Source organism: Apium graveolens, chromosome 8, assembly GCF_009905375.1.
Source record: "Apium graveolens cultivar Ventura chromosome 8, ASM990537v1, whole genome shotgun sequence".
NCBI classification, from domain to species: Eukaryota; Viridiplantae; Streptophyta; class Magnoliopsida; order Apiales; family Apiaceae; genus Apium; species Apium graveolens.
In genome coordinates this window covers 247,434,599-247,460,407 of record NC_133654.1, presented here as the reverse complement: position 1 = coordinate 247,460,407, position 25,809 = coordinate 247,434,599, and the positions used below count along the sequence as shown (strand labels likewise).

Sequence of the window (25,809 nt, the reverse complement as noted above, 5' to 3'; positions counted from 1 at the left end):
AAATTAGAAAAATATGTGAATTGCCAAATACTAAAACTATGAGGAGAATTTGGTCCCAGATTACTCGGACGCTCGAGTCTAGGCTCTTTCCAAACTTCTTCTGATACAAAAATTTATGTAACATACTTTTAAAGAAAATGATGGAAAAATATTCGAATATTTTATTTGTTCATAAAGTACTCTAATAACTGAAATGTTTAAACAACTGAAATGTCAGTTTTATAAAGATATTTGTAATTCCGAGGACCACTCATCTTGTATACTTCTTTAAGGATATTAACAATTGAAATATTTTATTTGATCTACGCTATTATTTTTTTTAAAAAAAGTGAATGTGCGAATGGGTATTTTCGGTAGATCTACAATTCGAATAATCAGATCGGATCAATTCCAGATTAGTCCACCTTCCCAATTATGATATATTTCGAAATCATTCAAATTGAATCGGATGTGAATCGGTTCATGTTCATTCAGAGATTAAGATCTAACGAAATTTGATTCAGATATTTTCGGATCATAACTTATTCATTTTGTGAATTTGTGAGACTTTAGAAAATATATTTTTACTAAATGCAATATCTTAAATATAATATAATGTATTTTTACAAAAAACTTTTGATTAAATAATTATGTCATCATAAATATAAAAAATATTTTAAGTATAAATTTTGCTTATGACCCTAGGTCTATTCTGTTCGGATATATATTGTTTGTTTTTGATTGAATTCAAATTATAATCGTATCTAATTTTTCAGATCATTTTTTGTTCAGACAATATTCAAATCGATTTAAATTATTTTTCAGATAATTATCGGATTATATGATTTAAATTTAGAAACGGATCTCAATTTTATGAATTCTAGTTCTTTGAATTTGAACCCATTTTTTCATTATTTGGGATTATCCGCGTCTTTGAACATTCGGACATAAATCTAAAAATGATTATTTTGGTCGTTCTTTCTACTATTATACTATCTAAAATGGTTAATATCCTTAAAAAATCTTATATTACAAATGTACTGCTTATTAAAAATTAAAACAAATAATTATGGAGAAAATAATGAGTCAAATTTCGAATCTTATTTCTATAAAATACCAAATAAAAATTAACCAAGAAAAAAATACCAAATAAAAACACGTAATGATAGAACAAATTAGGATAAACGTATCTTCTTCCATAAAATATGGCGGAACAAATTTCTTTTAGTTGATACTCCAATACCGGTATTAGTTTTCATCAGTGTTCTGAAAAGCGCATTAAGCAGCCGCCTAAGCGGCTGTTTAAGCGGAATCGGATCATTAAGCGCTTCGATTTTATACTAATCGGATAAATAAGCGTTTTTAAAGATTAAGCTGCCTTATAAACGGATTAAGTGGTTATTAAGCGGATTAAACGGTTATTAAACGCTCAAACCGATTTTGACTTGTCAAATTTTTAATTTTAAATATTAATATTTATTCTAATAAAACAATGATATTGATTAAAAAATAAAAATATATAAGTTTTTAAGAAAAATTTATGTTTATATTTTTGATACTTTATTTTTTCATTATTTTAGTATTATACATATTATTATTATTATATATATAATTTTAAATAAATATTATGTATCCGCTTATAGATCCGCTTAAAATTCCGCTTAAACATCCGTTTAACCGCTTAAACATCCGTTTAACCGCTTAAACACTATAAGGTCCTCCCGCCGCTTAGGACCAATTTGCGCTTTTTAGAATACTGATTTTCATTAGTTACAAAAACATACGAGTCCAAAATCACTAGCGTTAGGTCAAAAATTACAGCATCGCCAGGGAGTGAACTAATTTATAACTTAAAAGGGAATGTTTGAAGACCTTTGTTTGGCCAAGTTTGACTTTTTGTTATCTTAAACATCAAGCCATAAGCCACAAAAACTTCATTTTAAATAGCTTTCTTTAATCTAGAAGTGGAATCATTCATTCCATTACTGCTTTCATTCATACCCCTATATAAATTCTTCATTTGCCTACATTCTTTTTATTAGTCTACATATACCACTACAAAAGAATATCACACACAAACACACCTCTTTCATCTAAATATTCATGTACAGAATCTTAGCAACTGCACAACAACAGTACTTCTAGCAGCTCTCACTAGTTTAAAGTATGCTTATGCATACATACTTATTTAAACACACATAAATTTCGAAACACCGATAGCTATTTAATTTGCAACCATGATTTCTTGGCACGATCTTTACACCGTCTTGACCGCGGTTTTTCCTCTTTACGTGGCCATGATTCTGGCCTATGGCTCCGTCCGGTGGTGGAAAATTTTCTCACCGGACCAATGCTCTGGCATTAATCGATTTGTCGCGATTTTTGCTGTTCCTCTTTTGTCGTTTCATTTCATCTCCAACAATAATCCTTATGAAATGAACTTCCGTTTTATAGCAGCGGATACGCTACAGAAAATTATAATGCTTGTAGTCCTTGGCCTATGGGCTAAGTTTCACAGAAATGGTAATATTGAATGGATGATTACGATTTTTTCACTTTCGACACTTCCTAATACACTTGTCATGGGCATTCCTCTCTTGATTGCCATGTACGGGGATTATTCGGGTAGTCTCATGGTACAAGTTGTGGTGTTGCAATGCATTATCTGGTACACATTACTGCTCTTTTTATTCGAATATCGCGGTGCTAAGATGCTGATAATGGAACAGTTTCCGGAAACTGGTGCTTCCATTGTGTCCTTTAAGGTCGATTCCGATGTCGTGTCATTGGACGGTCATGATTTTTTGGAGACTGATGCGGAGATTGGAACTGATGGGAAGCTTCATGTTACAGTCAGGAAATCAAATGCTTCGAGAAGATGTTTAGGATTGGGTTCGGTTTCGGGGATGACACCAAGGCCTTCTAATCTGACAGGAGCTGAAATTTATAGTTTAAGTTCGACTCCTAGAGGTTCGAATTTTAACCACAATGACTTTTATTCAATGATGGGATTTCCCGGAGGCAGGCTTTCGAATTTTGGACCAGCTGAAATGTATTCGGTCCAATCTTCTCGAGGTCCAACCCCGAGGCCATCGAATTTTGATGAGAATTGTGCTCCTGCTCTACCGATAACTTCACCTAGGTTCGGGTTTTATCCTGCACAGCCAGCGCCTACTTACCCGACTCCTAATCCTGAAATCGCATCAACTGGTAATAACAAATTTGCAAAGCCTCAAACAATGCCACAGGCACAGCCACTTGCACCACAACAAAATGTGCCACAAAATGTGTCACACAATAAAGCGAGCAATGATGCTAAGGAATTACACATGTTTGTGTGGAGCTCAAGTGCGTCGCCTGTTTCTGAAGGCGGCGCTCTCCACGTGTTTGGAGGCACAGACGGGGCTGCTGAACAATCTGGGCGGTCAGAAAAGGATATCAAGGAAATTAAGGTGGTTACTGCTGATCACCCGCAAAATGGGGAGACCAAAGGTACAATATTTGTATTATTGTTAGTCCTCTTGGTAAAAGACTTCATATGTATTTTTTGATTTTTTTTTCTGATTAGCTTTACTTGATTCTAATTTAAATCTGCCCTAGGAACTGAGGAGGTTGTTAGTGATAATCTGAGCTTTACTGGTGGTGGTAAAGATGAAGATGAGGAAAGAGCAAAAGAGATGCACCTGGGACTGTCGAAATTGGGGTCAAGTTCTAGTTCTGCACACCAGCCTGCAGACCACAATGTTGGCACCGGAAAACTAATGCCTCCGACAAGCGTTATGACCCGTTTGATATTGATTATGGTGTGGCGTAAGCTTATAAGGAACCCTAACACTTACTCCAGCCTCATTGGTCTAATTTGGGCTCTGGTCTCTTATCGGTAAGAAATTCACAATTTTAATCTATATCAGCTCCTGTTTGGGAAACTGGATTTCATTTGAAATTCTGGATTTGATCAAATAAGTTGTTTGAGAATTTGAATTTGAATTTAGATTTCATTTGACATTCAAATATTAGTATAAATATGAGAACTCAAATCCTGTCATTTGAAATCTCTGTTTTGAAATGAAATGCAAGTTTCCAAATGTCCTCTCATGTTAATTTAATAATATTATCTAACTGCATCAAGATTTCTTGTATATGTTCACAATGTTCCTTTCAAATTTATTTGTAGGTGGGATGTTGCAATGCCAAAAATAGTGGATAAGTCCATTCATATACTATCTGATGCTGGTCTTGGAATGGCTATGTTTAGCTTAGGTGAGTAATTAGTTATTAGTAATTAGTAAATCAGTTAGAAACTAAATTATGGATCATGTTTTCTTCATTGAACTACATTCGACACATCAACATCTGTAAAATGTAAATCTTGATCCGACATGAGGGACCAGAGTTCATGCAGTAGTGATAAGTGGGCATCACAATGTTGGATACATGATTCATTCTTAGCCGAAAGCTTAAAGCTCGTATTCACATTTACAACTGTACGAGTCTCATGATTTGCGTCTTCCTATCTCTTTCCACAGGCTTGTTTATGGCCCTGCAACCCAAGCTAATTGCCTGTGGCAACAAAATCGCCACTTATGCAATGGCGGTAAGGTTTCTGACCGGTCCGGCTGTGATGGCCGCGGCTTCTATAGCCGTCGGCCTTCGAGGTACCCTACTCCACGTTGCAATTGTGCAGGTAATGAAACAGCATGAAGTTGTCAATGATTTAGAAAATTGAAGAATAAGGCTTTTCATAATGTGTAACAGAATGATGGGGCTCATGTGTTACACTTTATATAAACATGCTAGCGAACACAAATAGTGTAAAGTTAGGTAACATGTTTATGTAATCTTATGAAATGTCTTTAAACTTGACAGGCTGCACTTCCACAAGGGATTGTTCCATTCGTGTTTGCGAAAGAATACAATGTTTATCCAGCCATACTTAGCACTGCGTAAGTGAATTCTTAATTACCAGTATTAAATTAAATATATTTTGTGGTCACCACATATTTAATAATAACTTGCGATCTCTCGTATATTTTTATATTAGGAGAAACGGTTATACCAGTTCCATGTGTCAATACATATTGAAACTTGATATCGTTGAGTCAAAAAAGCTTTCGTACCACTTAAATTTATCATTTGATAGACTCGCCTACGTGTTACGACTACTCTACTTTATATTCAACTCAGTCGTTTTTTGATGTTTAAGGGTTATCTTCGGTAACACACGCCTATGTGTTAAGAATACTAGTACTATTCTTTATATCGAACTCAGATTTCAATTTTTATTGTTTCAGGGTTATCTTCGGAATGTTAATAGCATTACCTATCACTCTTGTTTACTACATCATTCTTGGTTTGTGAAGAGATTACTTAATTTCCAAGCGAGAACAGAGAACTATGAGAGGGGAAAAACATAACTTCTGAACAATCCAACAGTCTTATGTCTTTATATGCTCAGAAGGGGCATTTAAAATGGCTGCCTCAGGATTACTGGTTTGGAGGTTTTTAGATAGAGGAAGTGATATCGTGACGAAACCAAGGGGTTGAAGACATTTTTCGACCTAATTTGGCTTGATTAAAACCCCGATGAGTGTCGTTAAGTGACAAAATATATGAAATAGTTGTCGAAACTCGAAGAAATTAACGGAAGCTAGTTTAGCTGCACAAGGGAGCAGATGAACAAGGACATGGACCGATGATCATTCGTACATCCTCTTTGTAAATTTTACTCTTGTAGAGCTAAATTTGGTGTTTGTCCTATAGCTATAGGAGTAGGATAATGTGACAAGATTCGAGATTTTTTTCGCGTTTTCATTGTCAAGTTATATGTACAAGTTCTATTTTACTTTACTACCGCTGCTCGGCAGAAGTAGCTACGAAATCGCACAAATTTTGAAAAATATTATCAAATCACGATTTTTTTTGTTATTTTATTAAATACATATCAGGATTCGAATTCTTAATCCAATTAATCGAAACACGGACATGAGAATGTGTAAGTTCTTTTAGGCAGAGGATGTCATTCGTCACATAAACATTACAAACTTAGATATATGATCACCATCAGACATGGCTCTATCATCAAGTAGATAATCTAGAGAATGAGACATTACGTAAGAGAGCACCACTAACTGATAAAGAAGAGAACACAGTAAACGTAAAGATGCACTACATTTCTATAAGATTACATTACTTTATTGTTGAAGAGGCCTTTTGATTTCGTTACCTCTTCGCCCGTCTCCGACCTGCTGCACCAAACTAGCGTAAAAATTACACAATTTACAAAATCAACTTCAATCCATATAAGTTGTATAAATATTCCGGAAAAATGGACTTAACTATTGGCTCAGTGAAATTCGATAATTTCAATCATATGTGATAAAATTCGACTATAGACTAAATATTTTGTCAGCTAACCTTTACGAGTGAATTGAATCCATTAGTTTCGAGTTCGAGTTCGGCTCGATAAGCTTGGAGTTCGATTGGATAAGAAACTATTATAAACAATAATTTTACGGATTAAAGAATTAGCAAAAACATATTACAAAAGTCGAGAAAGATGTATTTGTAAAACAAATTCACAAACCGTTCAAACTCTGACAAGATTCGAATGTCGTCAAAAACAAATTCCGTAAAGATAGAATTTTTTAAATTTGCCTTAGTTCAATTAAGTTAATTTACCACCCTTTTTAAACTTATCGAGTTTTTTAATGTGTCCAAGGACACACAATAAACATTAATTCTCGTGTGGTTGGTATATTTTGATTGTTCCTCTAATCATAAATATTGATGGACCCCATGTATTTATAACAACTCCATCAATAAAAATGCACCAAATACATAAAATTTAGTGTTTATTGTGTATAGTTGGACCGACATTAAAAACACCGTAAACTTATTCAAAGTAGACGAGACCAAGACGTCCAAGAGTGTACGTGAGGCCAAAGATTGATGAGAGGGGGTCGTCCTAGGAGATCCAAAATAGGGGGCATTGGGTGTTGTGGAAGAAGGAAACACACGTAGTCCTATTTTTAAATTGCTTACACGCAAAAGAGAAAGAAATCTCAGCATCGATCGACCAATTCAATGTACCAATTCTGAAAAGCTGTCGGTTAAGATTTCAGTACATCTTTCCAGGGAGGGCGTGTCTACTACATCTCCACACTCCAATGTACTTGCTTGCTAAATCACACACATTCTATCTCTCCCATTGTTCATCATCACTTCTGTTCAAACTTTGAAATCTGTTTTGCCAGTCACCATTTTACTTGGGAAGATTACTCCTACACATATCTCGTTCCGAAAAATGCATCCTCTACGTCTATGTTGAAGAGTATAATATAATATCATATTGGTATATTTCTCTCTCACCTTAAGATTTAATAATGATTTGTTAATTAAAATGGTATCATAACTAGGTTTAGGGAGGGTAATATTGTGACGCCCTCAATTCCGGGTTAGAAAATGAGAACTCACACACCATTAAACTAACAATAAATAAGCATAAACCCCAATTAACTATTAACAAGATCTAAACATGATTAAGTTTGAGATAAGATTACAACTACCAACCAGAAAATATATATTACAACCAAAATAATGTTAAATTCATATATAATCGATCCCGACTGGGAACCGACAGATAACCCATTGCATCTTTTACAATCCTTCCAACTAAAATGCTTGCTCACACATCTTGTAACTACCTGCTCTGGCATCTGGAAGCCTACGACACGGTAGGGGCCACCAGGTACGCTCTTACGAGCAGTGCGCCTAAGTCTGACCATCCTCTTACTTAACTGTCATGGTTAGAACAAAGCAAAATATATGAGCACAAAAAACTCAGCAAGTAATTATATGACAGTTCTATGATGCAACAATATCAAATATCCAAAATAACTTTTAAGGCATTCTACTTTAAATCTCTAGGTGGCAGATTTCCATCTTTGGGTGAACAAAGGTATCGAGAAAGGGTTTTGTGCTTTCAAGGTTCAAGGGTTATGACAGAGTGAAAGCTGACATTCATCACAAATCAATAGCAGGAACTCAATGAATCTTTCAAGTGGAAAGTAAGAATCTATTCAACTTTGGGAATCAATTTTATGATTAATGACAATATCAGAGATAAGAATCAGAGTTCTCAAAGCTATATGCTAAACAATAACACAATCAACTCATTTCAATTCATTTTAAATCATTTCATTTTCAAGGAAGCAATTGCTAAGGAAATGTATTTAATTACTCTTTTTAAGTGATAGGGAACCCTTGGTTGGACTATTTTAACTTTCATAAATAATAATACGGATGATCAGCCTGTACCGACCTCCATCTAGTCGTTAAGGTACCTATGGCATAATTTCAGCCTTAAATTGGGCTAGCCCTGCTAGCCTCTTATATACTGGACTAGCCCACTAGTCTATTACGTCACAATCCAATCCATCAGGAATTCATTTGGAAAACCTTGTGTTGGAAAAGAAAGGTTTGACTAAGTTCATTTTATCATTACCAAGAATATGAAATCATTTGGACTCTTTCAAGTCGAAAATCATTCTTAAGTTCAATTCAAGAATTCAAAGAAAGTGAACAATCAAAGGTAGGCAAATATCAATACTAAGGATCTTGATCAAATGATAAATAAGGTATACAAGTTAGGGAATCAAAACAGTTCTAAGGATCATTACAGAATAAGGTATACAAATACTACACCATATATGGCCTCTAGCAACCCCAAAAAAAAGTGTAAAACTGGCCAAAAAATGTCACCTAAAGTAAAAAATTGGGCTATGGTTACACTTTTTGAAAATTTCGTGGTGTTGGATTTGCTCGTGCTACAATAGGGGTCTATGGTAACAGATTTTGAACCTTTGGTAACATAGCTGAAAATGTAACAATAGACCCCCTATGGTTACACTTTCAATATCTATGGTTACAAAAGGCAGGTGTAACCATAATTCTATTGTAGCACCCATAAAGATCTAGTAACATCAAAAAATATGTTGCAATAAACTCTTTCGCAATATCATATTTGCTATTGTAACACCGGATGATAAAACAATTCAATCTTTTGGTAACATCTTTATATCCTATTGTAACATTTCTTTTTTAACATTTCTGTATTTATTGTAATATTTTTTCATATTTTTACCAACATAAAAATATCTACTAATTACACTTGTAACACTAAAAACTTAAATACATGTTAACTTAAAAATTCAAATCCAAAGTTCAAATACAACACAACAATACAAAGTTTTAAGTCAACTAAAATAAATAAAGTTTGAAAATTCATCCAAAAACCACAATTTTTTACCACATTTCTAATTAAACGAAAATAATCTCAGGTTTTAACATCAAATTTATCTTCCAACTTGTTCCTGCCCTGCCACAAGCAATTCTTGTGCTTCCGCTTGTGCTTTCTGCATCTCCACTGCGAGGGGCTCAATTGATTTGAGGTCAGCTTTCATCCTAGCGATTCTGTCCTTAAGACTCCTTACTTGATATTTTATTCTATAGCTCCCATATGAGAACACAGCATCTGCAGCTCAAACTGTACAACAACATGTTATTTTCTTTAGATTGTAAAAGTCTAGTATATTACTTTTCCTGGTTATTACTTTTTCTTTACATATAGTTATCAACCAAATTTTCTAGATCTTAGAAAATAAGGTAAAGGAACAGACAGCCCGTATACAGCTCAAATTACAAGTTATTTAGAAAAAAACTTAAAATGCTATACTTGACTGAGACAAAGAGAGAGGGAGAGATGACCACAAAACCAATGTCACAAAGTTTATAAGAGTTTATATATATTATATGCATTTATGTATAAATCCACTATCACAAAGTTTGTCATGAGTTCTGAGAATAGAAAAATACGTAAAGGAAAATGTGAGCATCAATAATGAGAACGTAAGGATAACATAAAGTTGCAAATAACAGAATTATCACTATCTAAAATTATTATAATTACAAGATACATAGCTTAAAATCAGCCACCGTATGCAACATTTTTAGAAATATACAGAAACATATATAGCTGCAACACATAAGCCTCAAACTAGATATTAGATCTTATAGTTATTGTATAACTAGACTTCAGAAGATTTCGATATTACAGAAGCTCAAATGATAAGTATATGTTATGTTGGCAGTTTACAATACAATAACTAATTAGGCGAAGCCTAAATTGAAATCGCTGAAGAAACTAAAAAATAAGATCATGTAAATAACTAATTAAATCATATAAAAGTGCTTGGTTTATACCTGCAAAAATAATGTGAAGCCGTAATTGAAATCATTTAAACCTTAATTATAGCAACATGTATTCCTAATTGAAACGGTATGAAGGTGTGAAGCCCATCCGGTGACTTGTGTATATGTTTTGAGATATATTTGTGTATATACGAGTATGTACGAGAGAGAGATTGTGTTTTGGAGAGAGATTGAGCTTCATTGAGGAGAGACGGTAGAGATATTATTTTGTGAGTAAATTATTTTTAGAAAGTAAGTTTTGGGTTTGAGCGGGTTAATTTTAGGATATTGGCCGCCCAAAACTTTGGACTTCAGTTGACCCAAATAATTAGCCCGCCTAATTTATAAATTCTAACATAATTTTCAGGATCAATAGCAACACTCTAATTAATGTTATCATAGATATTTAAACTTACCTAAGGTAACACCGGATGACTTCTACTGTAACATCAAAAAAATATGTCGCCTTAGATCAATTTTAAGTCATTTTAGGTAACATTTTGGCTTGTAACACAGAAAAAAGTGTTGGTAAAAGCCATATATGGTGTAGTGAAAGGAATGAAGGATTTGGGTTAATCGAAACATTACGCAAGGGAGAGTTCATAAGGGTTCTTATAGGATTTACGAAAATTCTAGGTATCAAAATGATTCAACAGATAATAAGAATATGAATCAACAGGGTTACTATAATGGTTTGAACAATAACCATATTAAATCATTACAAGAACAATATTGGTGTGGTTCAAGGAATCAATGACAGGTTATCACAAGTGTTAATAAAATATCATTACTCTATCATGGCCTCATCAATATCCTCTCTATAATCAATTTATACAAGTAGGCAGAGTTACTTGCCTAAATTCGCTTTCCTGCTTTACGGGGTTTGATCTACTGCCACCTAGAATACCTTTCCCTTTTCTAGCCTGAATGCCTTCACGATCCGGATCTACAATCTAAAATCAAAACCCTAATTAGATTCCCACTCGACATTCCGGGAACGTTTAGTAAGTACCCCAATTCACACTAACGCTTAACTTATCTTTTACGAGTATAATCACAAATATGCTCACATAGCACATAGTACAATATACTTTACTTAAAACTCTATACTTTAACAAACAATCACAATTCGTATGACTCGATAATAAAACAACTCATTCCCTTTATTTTTAATCCCATAATTCGAACCAAAACCAGATAATATACCAAATAATTCCTAATAACTCAACATGCATTCACTTAACTATACCCTAGAATCCAATCAACCAAATAACTTGAATCAATCCTTTTTAAAACCATGATCCTCTCGGTTTTTTCACAAAATAAAAACAAGAAATCAAATATCGATAAGCAACCCTTTTAAACCCTTGTTCTTTTAACTAAAGCTGATTTGTTACCTATCTCTTACATACTAATTCACGACAACTTATCTTTTAACCATTTTAAAACCTAAATAGTTACATGCAAAGCTATAACTTGATATGCATTTGACATTTCATCCAAAACTAAATCAAATTCATCTCTACAATCCATTTAAACACATAATTATAACCTAAACATGATTGATTATCCACCTTAGCACATAATTTAACTTAATTTCTCAAGAACATACAAGAACATTCGAAATTTTCAAGAACCATAACATGCATGCACCAGTTTGAGTCTTTAAACCACCAATCAAACTAATTATCAAAAAAATTCTAAGAATAGACATCAACAAGTCATTTTAATCAATAAAATTGATTTAATTCTTTTAAAAATCAAGAACCCATTCGGGTTTAAAGGAAACACCACATGCAAACACCAAAAATCAAGTTTAAGGATTCTAGAGCTCAGTTTCAAAATCATCACTCACCACCGGTTTACTGGAGTTCATCACCGGTGGCGGTGGCTTCACGGTGGTGCCCCCATTGGGGTTTCCAACCCAACCCACCGATTTTTACATAAAAAACAAGCATGCAATCATAGATTATCATTCAAAATCATTTGAAAATCAAAACCGAACCAAAATCACATAACCCAACTTTGGGTTTTTTTTAAAAATTTGGAGATAGTAACATGCATCTACATGTACGGATAGAGAAAGCGAAATCCTGCATATTCATGGGCTTGTAATCAAAAAATGATGAAGAATATAGGAGAGATTGAGAGAGAGACTACCGAGAGTGAGATGGAGAGAGAGAGAAAGCTTCGAGAGTGAGAGAGAAGAAAGAGAGATGAGAGAGTTCGATGGTGAGAAAAAGAAAAAAGGGGGTGGGGGTGTGAGGATATATAACTACCAAGTAAGGGTAGTTTGGTAAATGGGTAAATGAAATTCTAAATTTTCTTTTATTCTTACTTCAAAAACGAATTTGATTAATACATAACTCTCTCGGAAAAGGTGAAAATGCCACGAATAAAAATTTTAGCATATAGATCTTGAAATTAGTTTTTCATCAATATTTTTAAAATAATTTTTGAGCATACAGTTTAATATATATGAATTTTACAAGATTACGCTCAAAAAAAATTATAACTCGATAAAATTATTTTAAAATACGCCGATCACGAAATAATTTCATCTATCATTTTTAGAAAGTCTCTAGGACTATTTCGAATATAACAAAATAAATTTCACGCCTTGACCACACTCGGATAATTTTATAAAAATATATAAAGATTCAATAAACCTTATTTTAAATCAAATAAATCCCTTAAAATTATTTAAGAAAATATCTAGATTACATAATCATGCACATTATCATGTAATAACATATACTCACATATCACGATTCATATTGTAATACATTCAATCATAAAAATTCCCTTTTTTATTCATATTCACTATTCGCGTAAGGGACGCGTTTTGTCTGACGGCCCGACGCTGAGCGTTTCCAATTACGCTTCACAATCAATCATTTATACCAACTGACACCACGAGTGGGTTATAATATTTACTTATACATTCTTATTTCACACAGTAACACATAGTTCACATTAAAATATCTTAATCTCTTTTTTAAAACGAGTTACGTTCAACCTGGCGGCCCGACCACACAGCTTATCTCCTAAGCTGACTCATTAAATTGGAACGGGTCATTTTATGTTCCCAGTTACTGATATACAATAAATACAATTAACCAACAAAATAATTTAACCCTTTATTTATTCACATAATTTATAATTATTACACAGAATTATACTTTATTCACTTAATAACGTTGCGAAATTCCTGGTCGCTACAAATATTTTTTGCTGGTATTGATATATGTTTCGTTATGTATGTTGTGTCTCATGTTCGAGTCCTCTCAACCCATTTATTTAATTTGATATTCGTTATTGGTATGTATCGTAATACTAAAGGGGGTATTAAAGAGTATTCACGGCTTTTATCTGACATTTTTAATTTTCGATTTTAATGTAACCGATTGCTTGACAAAATGAATACTAAAACTTCTAATTTCATCTCCTCGAAAAAGGATACTTTCACACAGCCCGGTGGTTCTTTATAAATCTTAAGAATTTGATTGTTATAAACATAAATTGAAGTAACAGTTGTGACGAAGTGAGGATTATAAAACAACCAAAACCAAAATGAATAGCACTAGCTTTTAGTAGGCTAGTAGTAAGGACTTAAACATAAATTTATACTAAACTTAACTAAAATTATGGTTTTATAAAGATTTCAGTTTAGATTAGCGTCATGACTTCCTCCGCGGTAACAAAATCAAGGTCCGGTCACCGGTGCATGTTAAACTACACTAAAATCAAACTATAAACATCTTGTTAGCAAGATATCCAAGAGGTAGTATCCAATACATGTAGCTATGTACTACTCCACTAGACAAAAGTGGTACGAATGCATGGACCAATTTTGCTAAAAAGGTTGGTAATATTATTACGATTATAGTCACGTCCACAAGTACCCCGACAAAACATCTAAGCTCCACAACCATATGGACGCCCATACTACGTACATGTGGTGCTACTTGCGTCTCCCCAAGCACACACACAAGGATATATGCATGCACAGGACCTTGACTCTTGAGGCTAAGCTAGCTAGCCATGGTGTATTATTGTTTTTCTTTTGCATAAAGTTAAGATGTAGTGGGAGAAAGAACTTCAACACTAAAGCTACGTAGGGACTATGAGAATGAAGCTCTCCACAAAATGGAATTATTAAACAACTACATGTACCTAGTGTTTGGATGTGGAACTAGGAGAGTTACTAAAGGCTTTATAGTATTGGCTAGCATCCGAAAATTAATAACAAAAAACTATTTTATTCTTGATTGAATAAGAAAAATGACGAAAGAATCCAATCAATTAATCCCACAAACCGGGGAAGGTTAAGCGGAAATGAAAGACTGCGGAAATGAAAGACTGATTTCATAAATATTCATTATTAAATTATTTTAGCCTCTAGTATATACATATACAATACAAAGTTCATGATAATAATGTGCCTAATTAACAAAAATCGAAATCTTAACTGATAGTGTTTTGTATACCCGGTAAAAAAGGGTCTGAATCCAAATAATCGAACCGAAATTTATGAAGTCGAGATCTGATTCGAGATTCGAATTATATAATCGGATAATTATTCGAAAACCAAATTAAACTGATTCAAAAATTACCCGAACAATTTAACGGAAAATTATCCGAAATACTAGATTTGAACCGAAAAAACCGATTCATATATTATTCGAACCGAATATGATCCAAAATAAGCAAAATTCATATTTAAAAGTATTTTATGTTTATGATAGTATTATTATTTAATCATAATATTTTGTAAAAGTGTATTATATTATATTAAAAGTACTATATTTAATAAACATATATTTTTTAACTCTCAAAAATTAAAAAAATCAATAAACTATGATTCAAAAATATCTGAACCGAATTTAATCTGAACCGAATTTGTCCAATTTTTATCCGAATTTCATTCGCTTTTAATCCGAATTAGACCAGAACCAAATCACATGTGAACCGATTCAATTGATCTCCAATTATATCATAATCCGAAATGAAACCGATCCGAAAATGATCCGATCTGAAATCAATTCGGTTATCCGATTTGGCAGGTCTAGTGTTTAGGTTAGTAATTTAAATTGATGTTGAATGAGAGACTCGTTTATTTCAGGTGGATAAATCAAATTCATGATAGCGTTCAAGCCATTTTATTCACCTTCTCGCAAATTTCATTCTCATTTTCAATAGATACCTCAACCCCCTGTACTAACTATCATATAGACTCCGGCCGGGTGAAGTAATGGAAAATCTATGAACATATGAATCTACATACTCCCAAGTCCTAGTTCAATTTTGAGGGACGTTTATCCATATGAGTATTAAATTAGCAAGTGGAGGCTGGGCAAGTATGAAAATTGAGATGACACTAAATACATGCAAACAGATGCACGTGAAATTACAATTTTCACACAGATCCACAAAAGAATAGTTGTGACTCTGATTATTGTAGGGTGAAGGACAGACAATGGGCTTGGGTTTAGGGCCCAAGATAGTAATGGAGATTGGGGACCATTGTGTAGTTACATGGGAGATTTAACTTTTCTGTCCATAATTCAAAAAATGGTCCATTCGAACTTGGTAGGGTTTATACCCTTATTTCACCTTTCCATGATTAAATTTCAAGTACATTCGGTATTTCTGTATACTTCTTTGTGACCCGAAACCAGATTGGTATATATGAGAGAAAATTTTAAGTGAATAGCCAAGTACAATTCCAGTCCTGCAGCCTGTCACCGCTAGTTTGATAGATTTTTTTATTATAATTGTCATAGGATGCTATTGAGATGGAACATTAGCAGCTTGGTGGTCAACATGGACAACCCTAAATCTGTGGCCAGAAAACTGAAAGAGTGCGAATTGAATGCACGGTCAGAGGTGGTAGGGCTGTACATGCACAACCCTAAGTAACATACTAACATGTACTATCTGGCAACCAGATTCCGCTGGGTTTATTATCCCAATTCACAACCGGTGACGAAATCAGGATCATAAAATGTTCGAAACTAAAATGTGAGCCAGGTTCGGGCCATTTTCTAGTTAAAACTTGATAGGAAATGGCGTTTTTCTTGTAGTATATCGGTTCATGGTGATGCCACTAGTTCCTCCATTAAACAAAACTTGATCTCGGAAACTCACTATTATTATACATGAATACATCATTGAAGTGGACAAATATGCGTTACATATGTGACTCACTTGGTCAGAACACAGATATGATGATTTTACTTGTGGTCCTTTATGTTTTGGCCCCTTGAGTTACTCGTTAAGGTCCTCACTACTCCAATCATATTTTCAATTTCATTTACTATTCACTTTTGAAATTAATAAAAAAGAGTACTCTTTTTGAAAATAATGATTGTTCAACTTTATGCAGTGCTATGCACGGCTTATCTCTTATATCATTTGCAAGTTCGTTTATCAAATGTTAAAGAAAAAGTAAAGCAAATAATTTAGTACTTGTGTGTGTGCTGACTGCGAGGGCATAATTTTGCTGCATTATTAATACTTCATTAATTTTTGTTTTCTTTACAAATGGAGTAAGATAATTTTTAAATAATGATATTTTTAAGTCTTCATTTATTATCGTTGCATGTGTTTGAATTAAAAGTAGGGTGCAGGCTTTTAAAGAAAGAAAAAGGGTAGTAGAAATTATAAAGCTGGGAAAGAGGGGGCATCATGCAGACGTACGTAAACTCAGAAGTGAGACCTAAATGAAAAAGTAAATAAAGAAGGGGCTCCGATATCCAGCTTTCAAAATAATGGGGGTCGGAATTTTTTTTTTAACGAGCTCGAGCCGAGTATTTGCCATATTTTATTCGAGTTCGGCTCGAAATAAGCTCGACTGCTCAAGCTCGGCTCGAAAAAAATTAAAAATATGATCTTATATATTATAATATTGAGAATATTTTCGACTGAAAATCCTCTTTTAATTGTTGCAGTTGCAATCGCTAGAATCACCGACAATTTTACCAACATATAAACCCAATGATATTTAATATCTTTGTGTAAGGCTGTAATACGATCTGGGCACTTGCCCGGCTCGAACTCATTTTACTAGGCTCGTTTCGGCTCGTTTCGCAAACGACCTCGAGTACGGGTAGAGGTTTCGGCCGGTTTAGTTAATCGGGTCGGCTCAACTCGACTCGTGGAATTAACACGCCGCATCCGGGTAGCTTTTTAGGCTCGATTTAGTGTAGATTGAGTTGGCTTGTCCGACTCCTTTAGCTAAACGAGCCGACTCGACTTGACTCGTGAAAATTAACGAGTTGGGTTCGCACAGAGGTTTAGACTCGTTTAACTAAACGAGCTGGCTCGACTTAATTAAACTCGGCTCGCCCGGACCGAATTACACCTCTGTCTTTGTATTTTTCAACCCTCTTTTGAACGAGGTCAAGAATAATATTCAAATTTTTAAAAATCAACTTGAATTCTTGTGTCAACTATATAGTTAAAAAGCCGATCTACAAGTGATTATAAGACGTATTTGATCAATTATAAATGAAAGAATTTTAATCAAAAGCTGATAAAAAATTATGTGGATTGAGACATGATAGGCAAGAAATCAATTCCATATTAACTTCATTATAATTATATCAAAATCAAAATTAATGGTGTTAAAGTGGTTTAACTAGAAATGCTCGTTTAATATATATTCTCGTTCTTTTTTGTCATCTATTCCTAACTGCAACTTTCATTTGGAACTCATAATTTTGTAAAATAAAAGATGTATAACTTTCACTTATAAATGTTACCATAATGAAAAGACTTTTGACATCAAAAAACTTTAAGTAAGGGCAATATTTTTTTACAAAAATTAAGGGGGGTCATTTTTAGTTTTTATATAATTTGAATATATATATTTAACTAAACTAAAAATTTAGGGGGTCAGATGACCCCCTTATCCTTTAGAGGATCCGCCTCTGCCGATATTGAAGGGAAAAACAAATATAAATTATGCACTTTGTTATATATAAATTGTGTATCAATTATGAATTAAATGTAGGCATTTTTTTTGCTATTACGCATAAATAAAATTTTACATGTTTCATATTTTTATGTAAAAATTATAAACCGATAGCTAAATTTTAACATTTTGGTAATCCAGGTTGAATCTTGCAATTACGTTAGTCAGATAATATTATTTTTGCTCTTCGAAATCATGTGACGGCGACTAAATGTCACTTTTCTTAAAATATTTTTTTCCAAGAGAATTGACCCTTAGCTTAAGGTGAATACTATAGGCAATATTTTGCAACATAAAATTATAAAATTAGATAAAAGTTATCAACCACTTTATAAATTAATCTATTTCTGAGATAATCTAAATAATATTCAGCATTCCACTGGTGTTTTGCCCAAAATAAATCGAAGCGAAAGAAAGAAGAACATTGGGCTTGACTAGACTTGTGCCTAGGGCCCGAAATATTTTAAAAGATTTGGTTGAAAAATTTGATTACATAAATTTGATTGATATATTGACATCTAAAAATGTAATATATGTTATATTTAAGTAAGATAATAATATTAATTTACATAGTGTGTAGTTTTTTCTAATATTAGTGCATTTGTAATTTTCTATAAATAAATTACACTTTATTTTTTAATTTACAAGGGCTCCATTATTTGAGTTCGCCCAGAGTCCATCAATGAGCTTCAAAATTCAAAACAAGTACATGTGAACATATTGAAGATAAATTAAAAACAAGTACATGTGAACATATTGAAGATGGCTTTAATTGATCAGCGAATGTACATCTAAAAATATAATTGGGCTTGAAGATTGGAAGCCCATCAGACTTGAGAAAGAGGCCTACGTCTACATGTCACAACTCAGAAAATAAGAATAGGAGAAAGATTTCATTCTTGAGACTTTCAGGATCCCTTATAAAATTCATTTCCAAACCGTAGTGATTTTTATTTTTGTAAGGCTGATGATCCGGATAGATGGATCATTAATAATCTTTATTAATAATCTAAATATCTTTTTAAATGATATCTTGATTTTTCTATTTTATTGGTTTCATCATTTTTTGGTTTGTTTTTTTAATCTTAAATATATTATTTTTATCTTTTTTATTCCTATATGACATATAATTATATATATGTTAAGGGTAAAAAAACTATGTTATAATTATTGCGGTATTTATTACTAAGGTTCGAGTGCTCAAGGCCTTTTTATGGCGACACTTGTGTTTCGTAGCTTAAATATTCCTTCAAAAGATGCATACGTAGAGAACCAAGCCAAAAACGTAATTCTGATTGATGAGGTAATACCCTCTATATAGATGTGGGATATCCTTGAATTGGATTAGGGTTAGGAGACTTGGTGAACAAGTCTCCGTCTTTGAATGGACTTTGGAGTCCTAGAATGAAGCAGATTCCTTATTGGTTTATGTGCCTTGAAGGCTGCTCTTCACATAATTGTATCATTGATTGGACTCATTTAATGAGCTGTTAATCCTCTCTATTTATTAATTACGAAATTAATAAATAACCAAGCCTTCAGGCCTCATTAATTAGTCTTCATTACTGGACCGTATCGGGTCTAATTAATTCAACATTAATTATATTTCTAGCCTAATTTCAAGCCCATATCATTTGCCCCCAACTTTTGCGAAAACCCGGTAAAGATTTTGTAGAAGTTAAGGTTTATACCTTTTCTTGTTATCATTTTTATCGTAAATTGTGGAGCGACCTACATTTACAACGATTCTCCCTTTAGGATTCAACCATACGGGCTTTCTTAATTTTCCGGGAATTTTCGGGTACCTTATGGTATTTCTCATGATTTTTCCTTAATTTTTAGGGATATTTTGGTACTCACAGGTATTTTCCTCAATTTTTCAGGAATATTTTGCTCAACAATAATTTTTTTAAAAATTATTTTCTAATTTTCCTGAATTTTTGGAATTTTTTCCTTCACTTTTCCCTATTTTTTTGGGATTTTTTTAGTTATTTTTCTCACTTTAGCCCATTTTCTGATTTATTATATAATTAAAAAATGGGCTGGAGGGTGTCATGCATTCTAGGCGTGGGTCACCCCCGCCTAGGAGACACTTTGTGAACAAGACCTAGGATTCATGTCTCCTAGGCGCTGTTAGCTCCCACTTTCTCATACATCCTAGGCGTGGGTCACCCTCGCCTAGGAGACACTTTGTGAACCATGCCTAGGAATCATGCCTCCTAGACGTGGTTGAGAGTTATACTTCCCATGCTCTCATACTTCCTAGGCGTGGGTCACCTTCGCCTAGGAGACGCTTTGTGAACAACGCTTAGGATTCATACTTCCTAGGCGTGGTTTGGTTTTCATAGCTTCAATAGATCATAGGCGTGCGTTACACCCGCCTAAGAGACATGGTTTAAATCCTCTATGCTTCAATAGGTCCTAGGCGTTAGAGATGGGTATTTCTCCCGCCCCGCCCGACCCCGATCCGTTAGAGATGGGAATCGGGGATTTTTTCGGGTACGGGACGGGGATCGGGTAGATATGTGTAAAATATTCGGGGATCGGGGCGGGGGCGGGGATTAGTGTCTCCCCGCCCCGATCCCCGACCCCGAATCATATTTTAAATAAAAATAATATAATAAATATATAAATATCTCAAATAAATATTGAAATATATACAATATATTATTATTTTCAATTTCTTATCTCCTAAATGATTTAAATTTACTTATCGTGATAATATTTCATTATAATAATATTATTTTTCTTTATTATTATACTAGAAATAAATATTAATTCAAATTAAGGTTAAACATTAATATTAAATTTTAAAGAAAATCTATATATTATGATTTACTATGTGAATTTTTATTGGAAAATATTATTTTAAATTTATTTTTTATTAAACGTAAATAATAAAGAAATTTACGGAATCCCCGCGGGGATCCCTGTTCCCCGTTTGGGGCGGGGAACGAGGAGTAAAATAATCTCCGTTCGGGGATCGGGGCGGGTTCGGGGATCGATTTTGGGTTCGGGGATCGGGGGCGGGGATAGCACTCCACGATCCCGAAGTCACCCGATGGTCATCCCTACTAGGCGTGGGTTACCCCCGCCTAGGAAACATGGTTTGAACCACGCCTAGAAATTGTGTCTCCTAGACGTGGTTTGAACACTCCATTTTTCCCTTCTGATTTTTCACAAAATCTGGGCAAAAAATTATATCCTTGCTTTTTTGGTATGGAACATTCTAGAGTATTCTAGAACTTGGTAGGATATTCCAAATTTTTGAATTCCGTGGGCTTCCCGCCCTTGATCACTGGCATACCCAATTGTTTGGCCCAAATACCTACTAAAGCCAGTTGAGCTTCCACTTGTGGAAGGCTATATAATGAGTGAGGTGTGAGTTCATTTCTCACACTTCACTTTAACAAAAATTCTCTCTATACCATTTTTTCTCCGCAACTTTCTCTCATCTTTTTCCACCGCCAGGCGATTTCCGGCTTTCTACACCGCCGTTGTCTTCCACCGCTTTCTGGGTTCACTTGAACATTCTGTTTCAATCTTCATCTTCTTCCCCCACCTTCAAGGCTTTCTAGGTTTTCAAGCATCTTTCGCAAGAATTTTAATGGCAGATTCCGACTCTTCCTTTTCTCAGCCTCCTCAGGCCGTTCCTCGTCCTTCTAGGGCTAACCGAGGAAAAAAAATCCCTTGTTCATGCTTCCGTAATGTCTCTTAGGGATCTTTTAACAGAGTTTGGTCAAGCCTTTACTAACATACTCCATTTAGATGCATATAATTATCCTTCTAAGTATGATTCTGAAAAAGTAGGTATTGTAGCTCGTTTATTTGGAATTTTTGCTCCTTATAGGGCTGAGGACCCAGACCCAAATGATAGGGCTTTTTACCCAAAACCTGGGGCCATTCGTGTACATAAAGAAACTTTTTATGCTGGATTTTGTCTTCCCCCACATCCTTTTGTTTTTCATCTTTTAGCTGAGGCATGTGTCTGTCCAACCCAACTCACGCCTAATTCTTGGCGTTTTATTCATTGTTATATGGCCCAATCTCATAAACATGGTTTTGAGCCCAATGTTTGTGTCTTTCGATATTTATTCAAGTTTTTAAATGCCCCTAACGACAAAGGATGGATCAAAATAGTTCATAGGTCCCTTGCTCGTTCATGTTTTGTCTCTGGTACTAAACCTGACTCGTATCCCAACTAGAAAAGTGAAGAGTGTATATTTGGATGCCGAGGAGGGTTGGGACCATTTTTTCAGGCCCAATTTCTCTAAAAGCGTATACGGTTCTTTAAGGGATTTAAAATTGGGGATATAAGAAGATGCAGCCATCAAGGCCATAACAACTGATAACTTGCATCACTGTGCTCTCATCTTCTTAAAAAGATTTGTAAAATTTAAGTCTAAATGACCTGGGTCACAAGGGTATTTATTTCCTCTTTTTAACTTCGTTGTTTATTTTCATGCATTATCATTGTTCTAAAAGTTTTGTATTTTTGCAGCTAAGGAAGCTTTGGATTCCATTTTCAAGAAAAATGAGTCCCGCGCCTCTCAGGGCTCCGCAGTTGAAGCTCACCGCGAGAAACGGGCGAGGATTGGTGACGACCCTTCGGTCATTGTTAAAGAGGCTATGCCACCTTTATATCTGAGAGGCTTCTCAGCCTTAATGAGGATACTTCCCCTTTTACTATGACCTGGGGCTTGCAGAAGGGACACAGTCGTGGGGAGTTCAAAGGCGGCCGCTGTATGGTTCGAGAGTGTGGTTATACCACGCAACCGGACTGAGATTGTGGAGTCTTTAGACGATCTACAGATTGAACGCTTTGGTTCCTAGGCGGTAGCTTCAGTAAGCTCCTATTTCCCTTCTTTCAACATTCTTCTTTCTTTTTTTCCTTTACATATATAGCTTACTGTCTAAAACATGTTTTCGCAGATGAACACCTACCTTTAGGCTGCCCTTCATAACCTGAAGGTGGTGAGAGCTAACCTGACTATCGTCGAGAGGTACCTTAAGGTTTCAGAGGCCAATCTTACTCGCTTCCAGGAGGTGGAGAGAGAGTTAGCGGACGATAAGGAGAAAGTCCGCAAGCTGGAATTGGATGCTCAGAGGGGCCGCACTGAGGTGATAGCAGAATACAAGGCCTCACAGGACTTACACGAGGTTCTGAATGTTGAATATGACGCTAACTTCCCTAACACTTTTGCCACTTGCTGGGAGCAGATTATGGGAGAGATTGGGAAGAAGGTTCCTGAGGTGACCCTTGAGGCGTACCCAGTGCCTCCTGTTCCTGGGCAAGGGTCATCTTTCGAGGACCCACCATCTTCTCCTATTCCTACGACTTCAGCCGAGGCCACAACTTCTCCTTCCCAGGATGCTACTCCTATGGAAGATGATCCCGTTCCCCTTCCTCCTACTGTTACTGATGGGGGGAACGATGATGATTTGTTTAAGGATTTGGATTAGATTCCTGCTTTTGTTGGCCCATCGTGGCTTTCTTGTATTAACTTATTGTACTTCGAACTTAATTCCCTTCGGTGTTTATTTATGTTATTTTCCTTGTTTCGTTTGCTTGCTTTACGTAGCCTTCCCTTTAAGTTTTTAAGTACTTTTGAAGTTAATTTTTTTATGGAGATTGATTAGTAACCTGAACCACACAAATCTAAGAGTCATGCATTGAATAATGGAAACAAGAATGAAAAATAAATGGATATGACAGACTTGCAAATGCTGCCCGAGGCATTCCTAGAATAGAAGAATTTTTTAGTTTTTCTCGTTTGTTATTTATTACTTTGTCTATCAAAGCATAAATTTTGCTAAGTAAACAAAGTATTAGCATAACTTGGTTATTCAAAGTTTAAAATAACTTCAACTCAAGAATATAACTTGGTTTTTCAAAACCTTATATAAGATGGGTTCGACCCTGATAGTCACAAGCTAAAATGCAAATCCTATTAAAACTGAGATATTAAACTCTAAACAAGCAAAGGTTTATGGTGCTTTTGAACCTCGTTGCTACTTTAATAGGTAAGTACGAACTATATACAATAAATCTTCAGGTTTTGAGCATGCCAAGTCCTTGGTACTTCTTCTCCATCTATAATCTGCAATTTGTAAGATCCTCTTCCCTGAACGCTCTTAACCTTGTACGGCCCTTCCCAATTTTGGGCGAGCTTTCCTTTTGGCCCTACTCCATAGGCTTCCACCTTCCTTAGGACCGGATCTCCTTACTTGAAGAATCTCTCTTTCACCCTCAGGTTGTAGTAAAAAGAAGCTTTCTTTTGATATTCCATAATTTTTGCATGTACTTCATCCCGCACTTCATCTATTAAATCCAAGGCTAACCTTTGGCCTTCCTCATTATCTTCAGCATTGTATGCTTGGATCCTCGGGGATGAATGTGATATCTTTACTGGAATAACTGCTTCTGTCCCGTATTCTAACGTAAATGGTGTTGCTCCTATCGTGATTCTACATGTGGTCCTGTAAGCCCAAATTATCGAAAATATTTCATCCACCCAACTATTCCTGGACTTCTCAATCCTCTTCTTCAATCCATCTAAAGTAACTCGATTCGCAACCTCTGCTTGCTCGTTGGCTTGAGGGTGAGCAACAGAAGTGAACCGCAACTCGATTTCATTCTCTTCACAATACTTTTTGAATTCCTCGTTATTGAATTGTGTTCCATTATCGGTTACCAAGATTCGGGGAATCCCATATCTGCATATGATATTTTCTCACAGGAATTGGGAAACTTATTTAGTTGTAATCTTGGCCAAAGGCTTGGCTTCGATCCACTTAGTAAAGTAATCAATTGCTACAATCAAGAACTTCCTTTGAGCAGTAGCCATCGGGAAAGGCCCAAGAATATCCATTCCCCACATAGCAAACGGGATTGGGGAGTTTATGGAAATAAGCATTTCGGGAGGTTGCCTTACTACAGGGGCATGTTTCTGACAACGATCACATCTCTTCACATATTCTTTAGCATAAGCCATCATTTCTGGAAGCGTAAACGGCTAATTTTGTGGGCTAAGGCCCTGCCCCCCAAGTGTTGGCCACATATACCCTCATGTACTTTCTCCAAAGCAAGTCGAGCCTCATCCGGCCTGAGACACCTTAAATAAGTAACTACGAAAGACTTTTTATAAGGAATCCCATCAATCAAAGAGTATCTTAGAGCTCGTACAAACAACTTTCTTGCTTCCACAACATCACTATGAAGCCATTCGGTTTGTAGATGAGCCTTAATAGGATCTATCCATGACCCTCCAAGCCCTATGGGGGGAAACTAGCTTGACGTCTATTCTTCTTATTTTCAAAACACGAAAGTACACACTTTCAGAGCTTTCTTCTATTTCCGATGAGGCAAATTTGGATAGCGCATCGGCCTTAGCATTTTCTTCTCTTGGAATGTGCTCGACATGGCATTCATCGAACTGAGTCATCACGGCTCTCACTAGGCGTACATACTTCTCCATGGTTTCATCTCTCGCTTAGAACTTTCCCTTGACTTAGAATACCACAAGTTTCGAGTCCCCGCGGACTTTCAGATTTTTAACCCTCAATGTTCCAGCTAGGCCCAGACCAGCTATCAAGGCTTCGTA

The 25,809-nt window shown here is 35.0% G+C and overlaps 2 protein-coding genes and 1 long non-coding RNA gene across 3 annotated transcripts; 1 reads left to right on the top strand and 2 right to left on the bottom strand.

Annotated features, from left to right (window-relative positions):
• Positions 1–1,955: 1,955 nt before the first annotated feature.
• On the top strand, positions 1,956–5,876 carry LOC141676796 (auxin efflux carrier component 4-like). Its single transcript, XM_074482508.1, has 6 exons — positions 1,956–3,471; positions 3,580–3,859; positions 4,154–4,239; positions 4,506–4,663; positions 4,846–4,922; positions 5,271–5,876. The coding sequence occupies exons 1-6, from the start codon at positions 2,217–2,219 to the stop codon at positions 5,335–5,337; spliced, it is 1,923 nt and encodes a 640-aa protein (XP_074338609.1). The 5' UTR covers positions 1,956–2,216; the 3' UTR covers positions 5,338–5,876.
• Positions 5,877–9,181: 3,305 nt separating this feature from the next.
• Positions 9,182–12,473, bottom strand: LOC141678722 (uncharacterized). Its single transcript, XR_012557876.1, has 3 exons — positions 12,388–12,473; positions 11,083–11,180; positions 9,182–9,523 (listed from the first exon to the last, which is right to left on the bottom strand). It is a non-coding gene; the product is annotated as an uncharacterized LOC141678722 (long non-coding RNA).
• An 11,956-nt stretch (positions 12,474–24,429) lies between these two features.
• Positions 24,430–25,200, bottom strand: LOC141680572 (uncharacterized). The gene is made up of 2 exons (XM_074486762.1): positions 25,034–25,200; positions 24,430–24,922 (listed from the first exon to the last, which is right to left on the bottom strand). Exons 1-2 carry the CDS (start codon positions 25,198–25,200, stop codon positions 24,430–24,432), a joined length of 660 nt encoding a protein of 219 aa, XP_074342863.1.
• Positions 25,201–25,809: the final 609 nt, after the last annotated feature.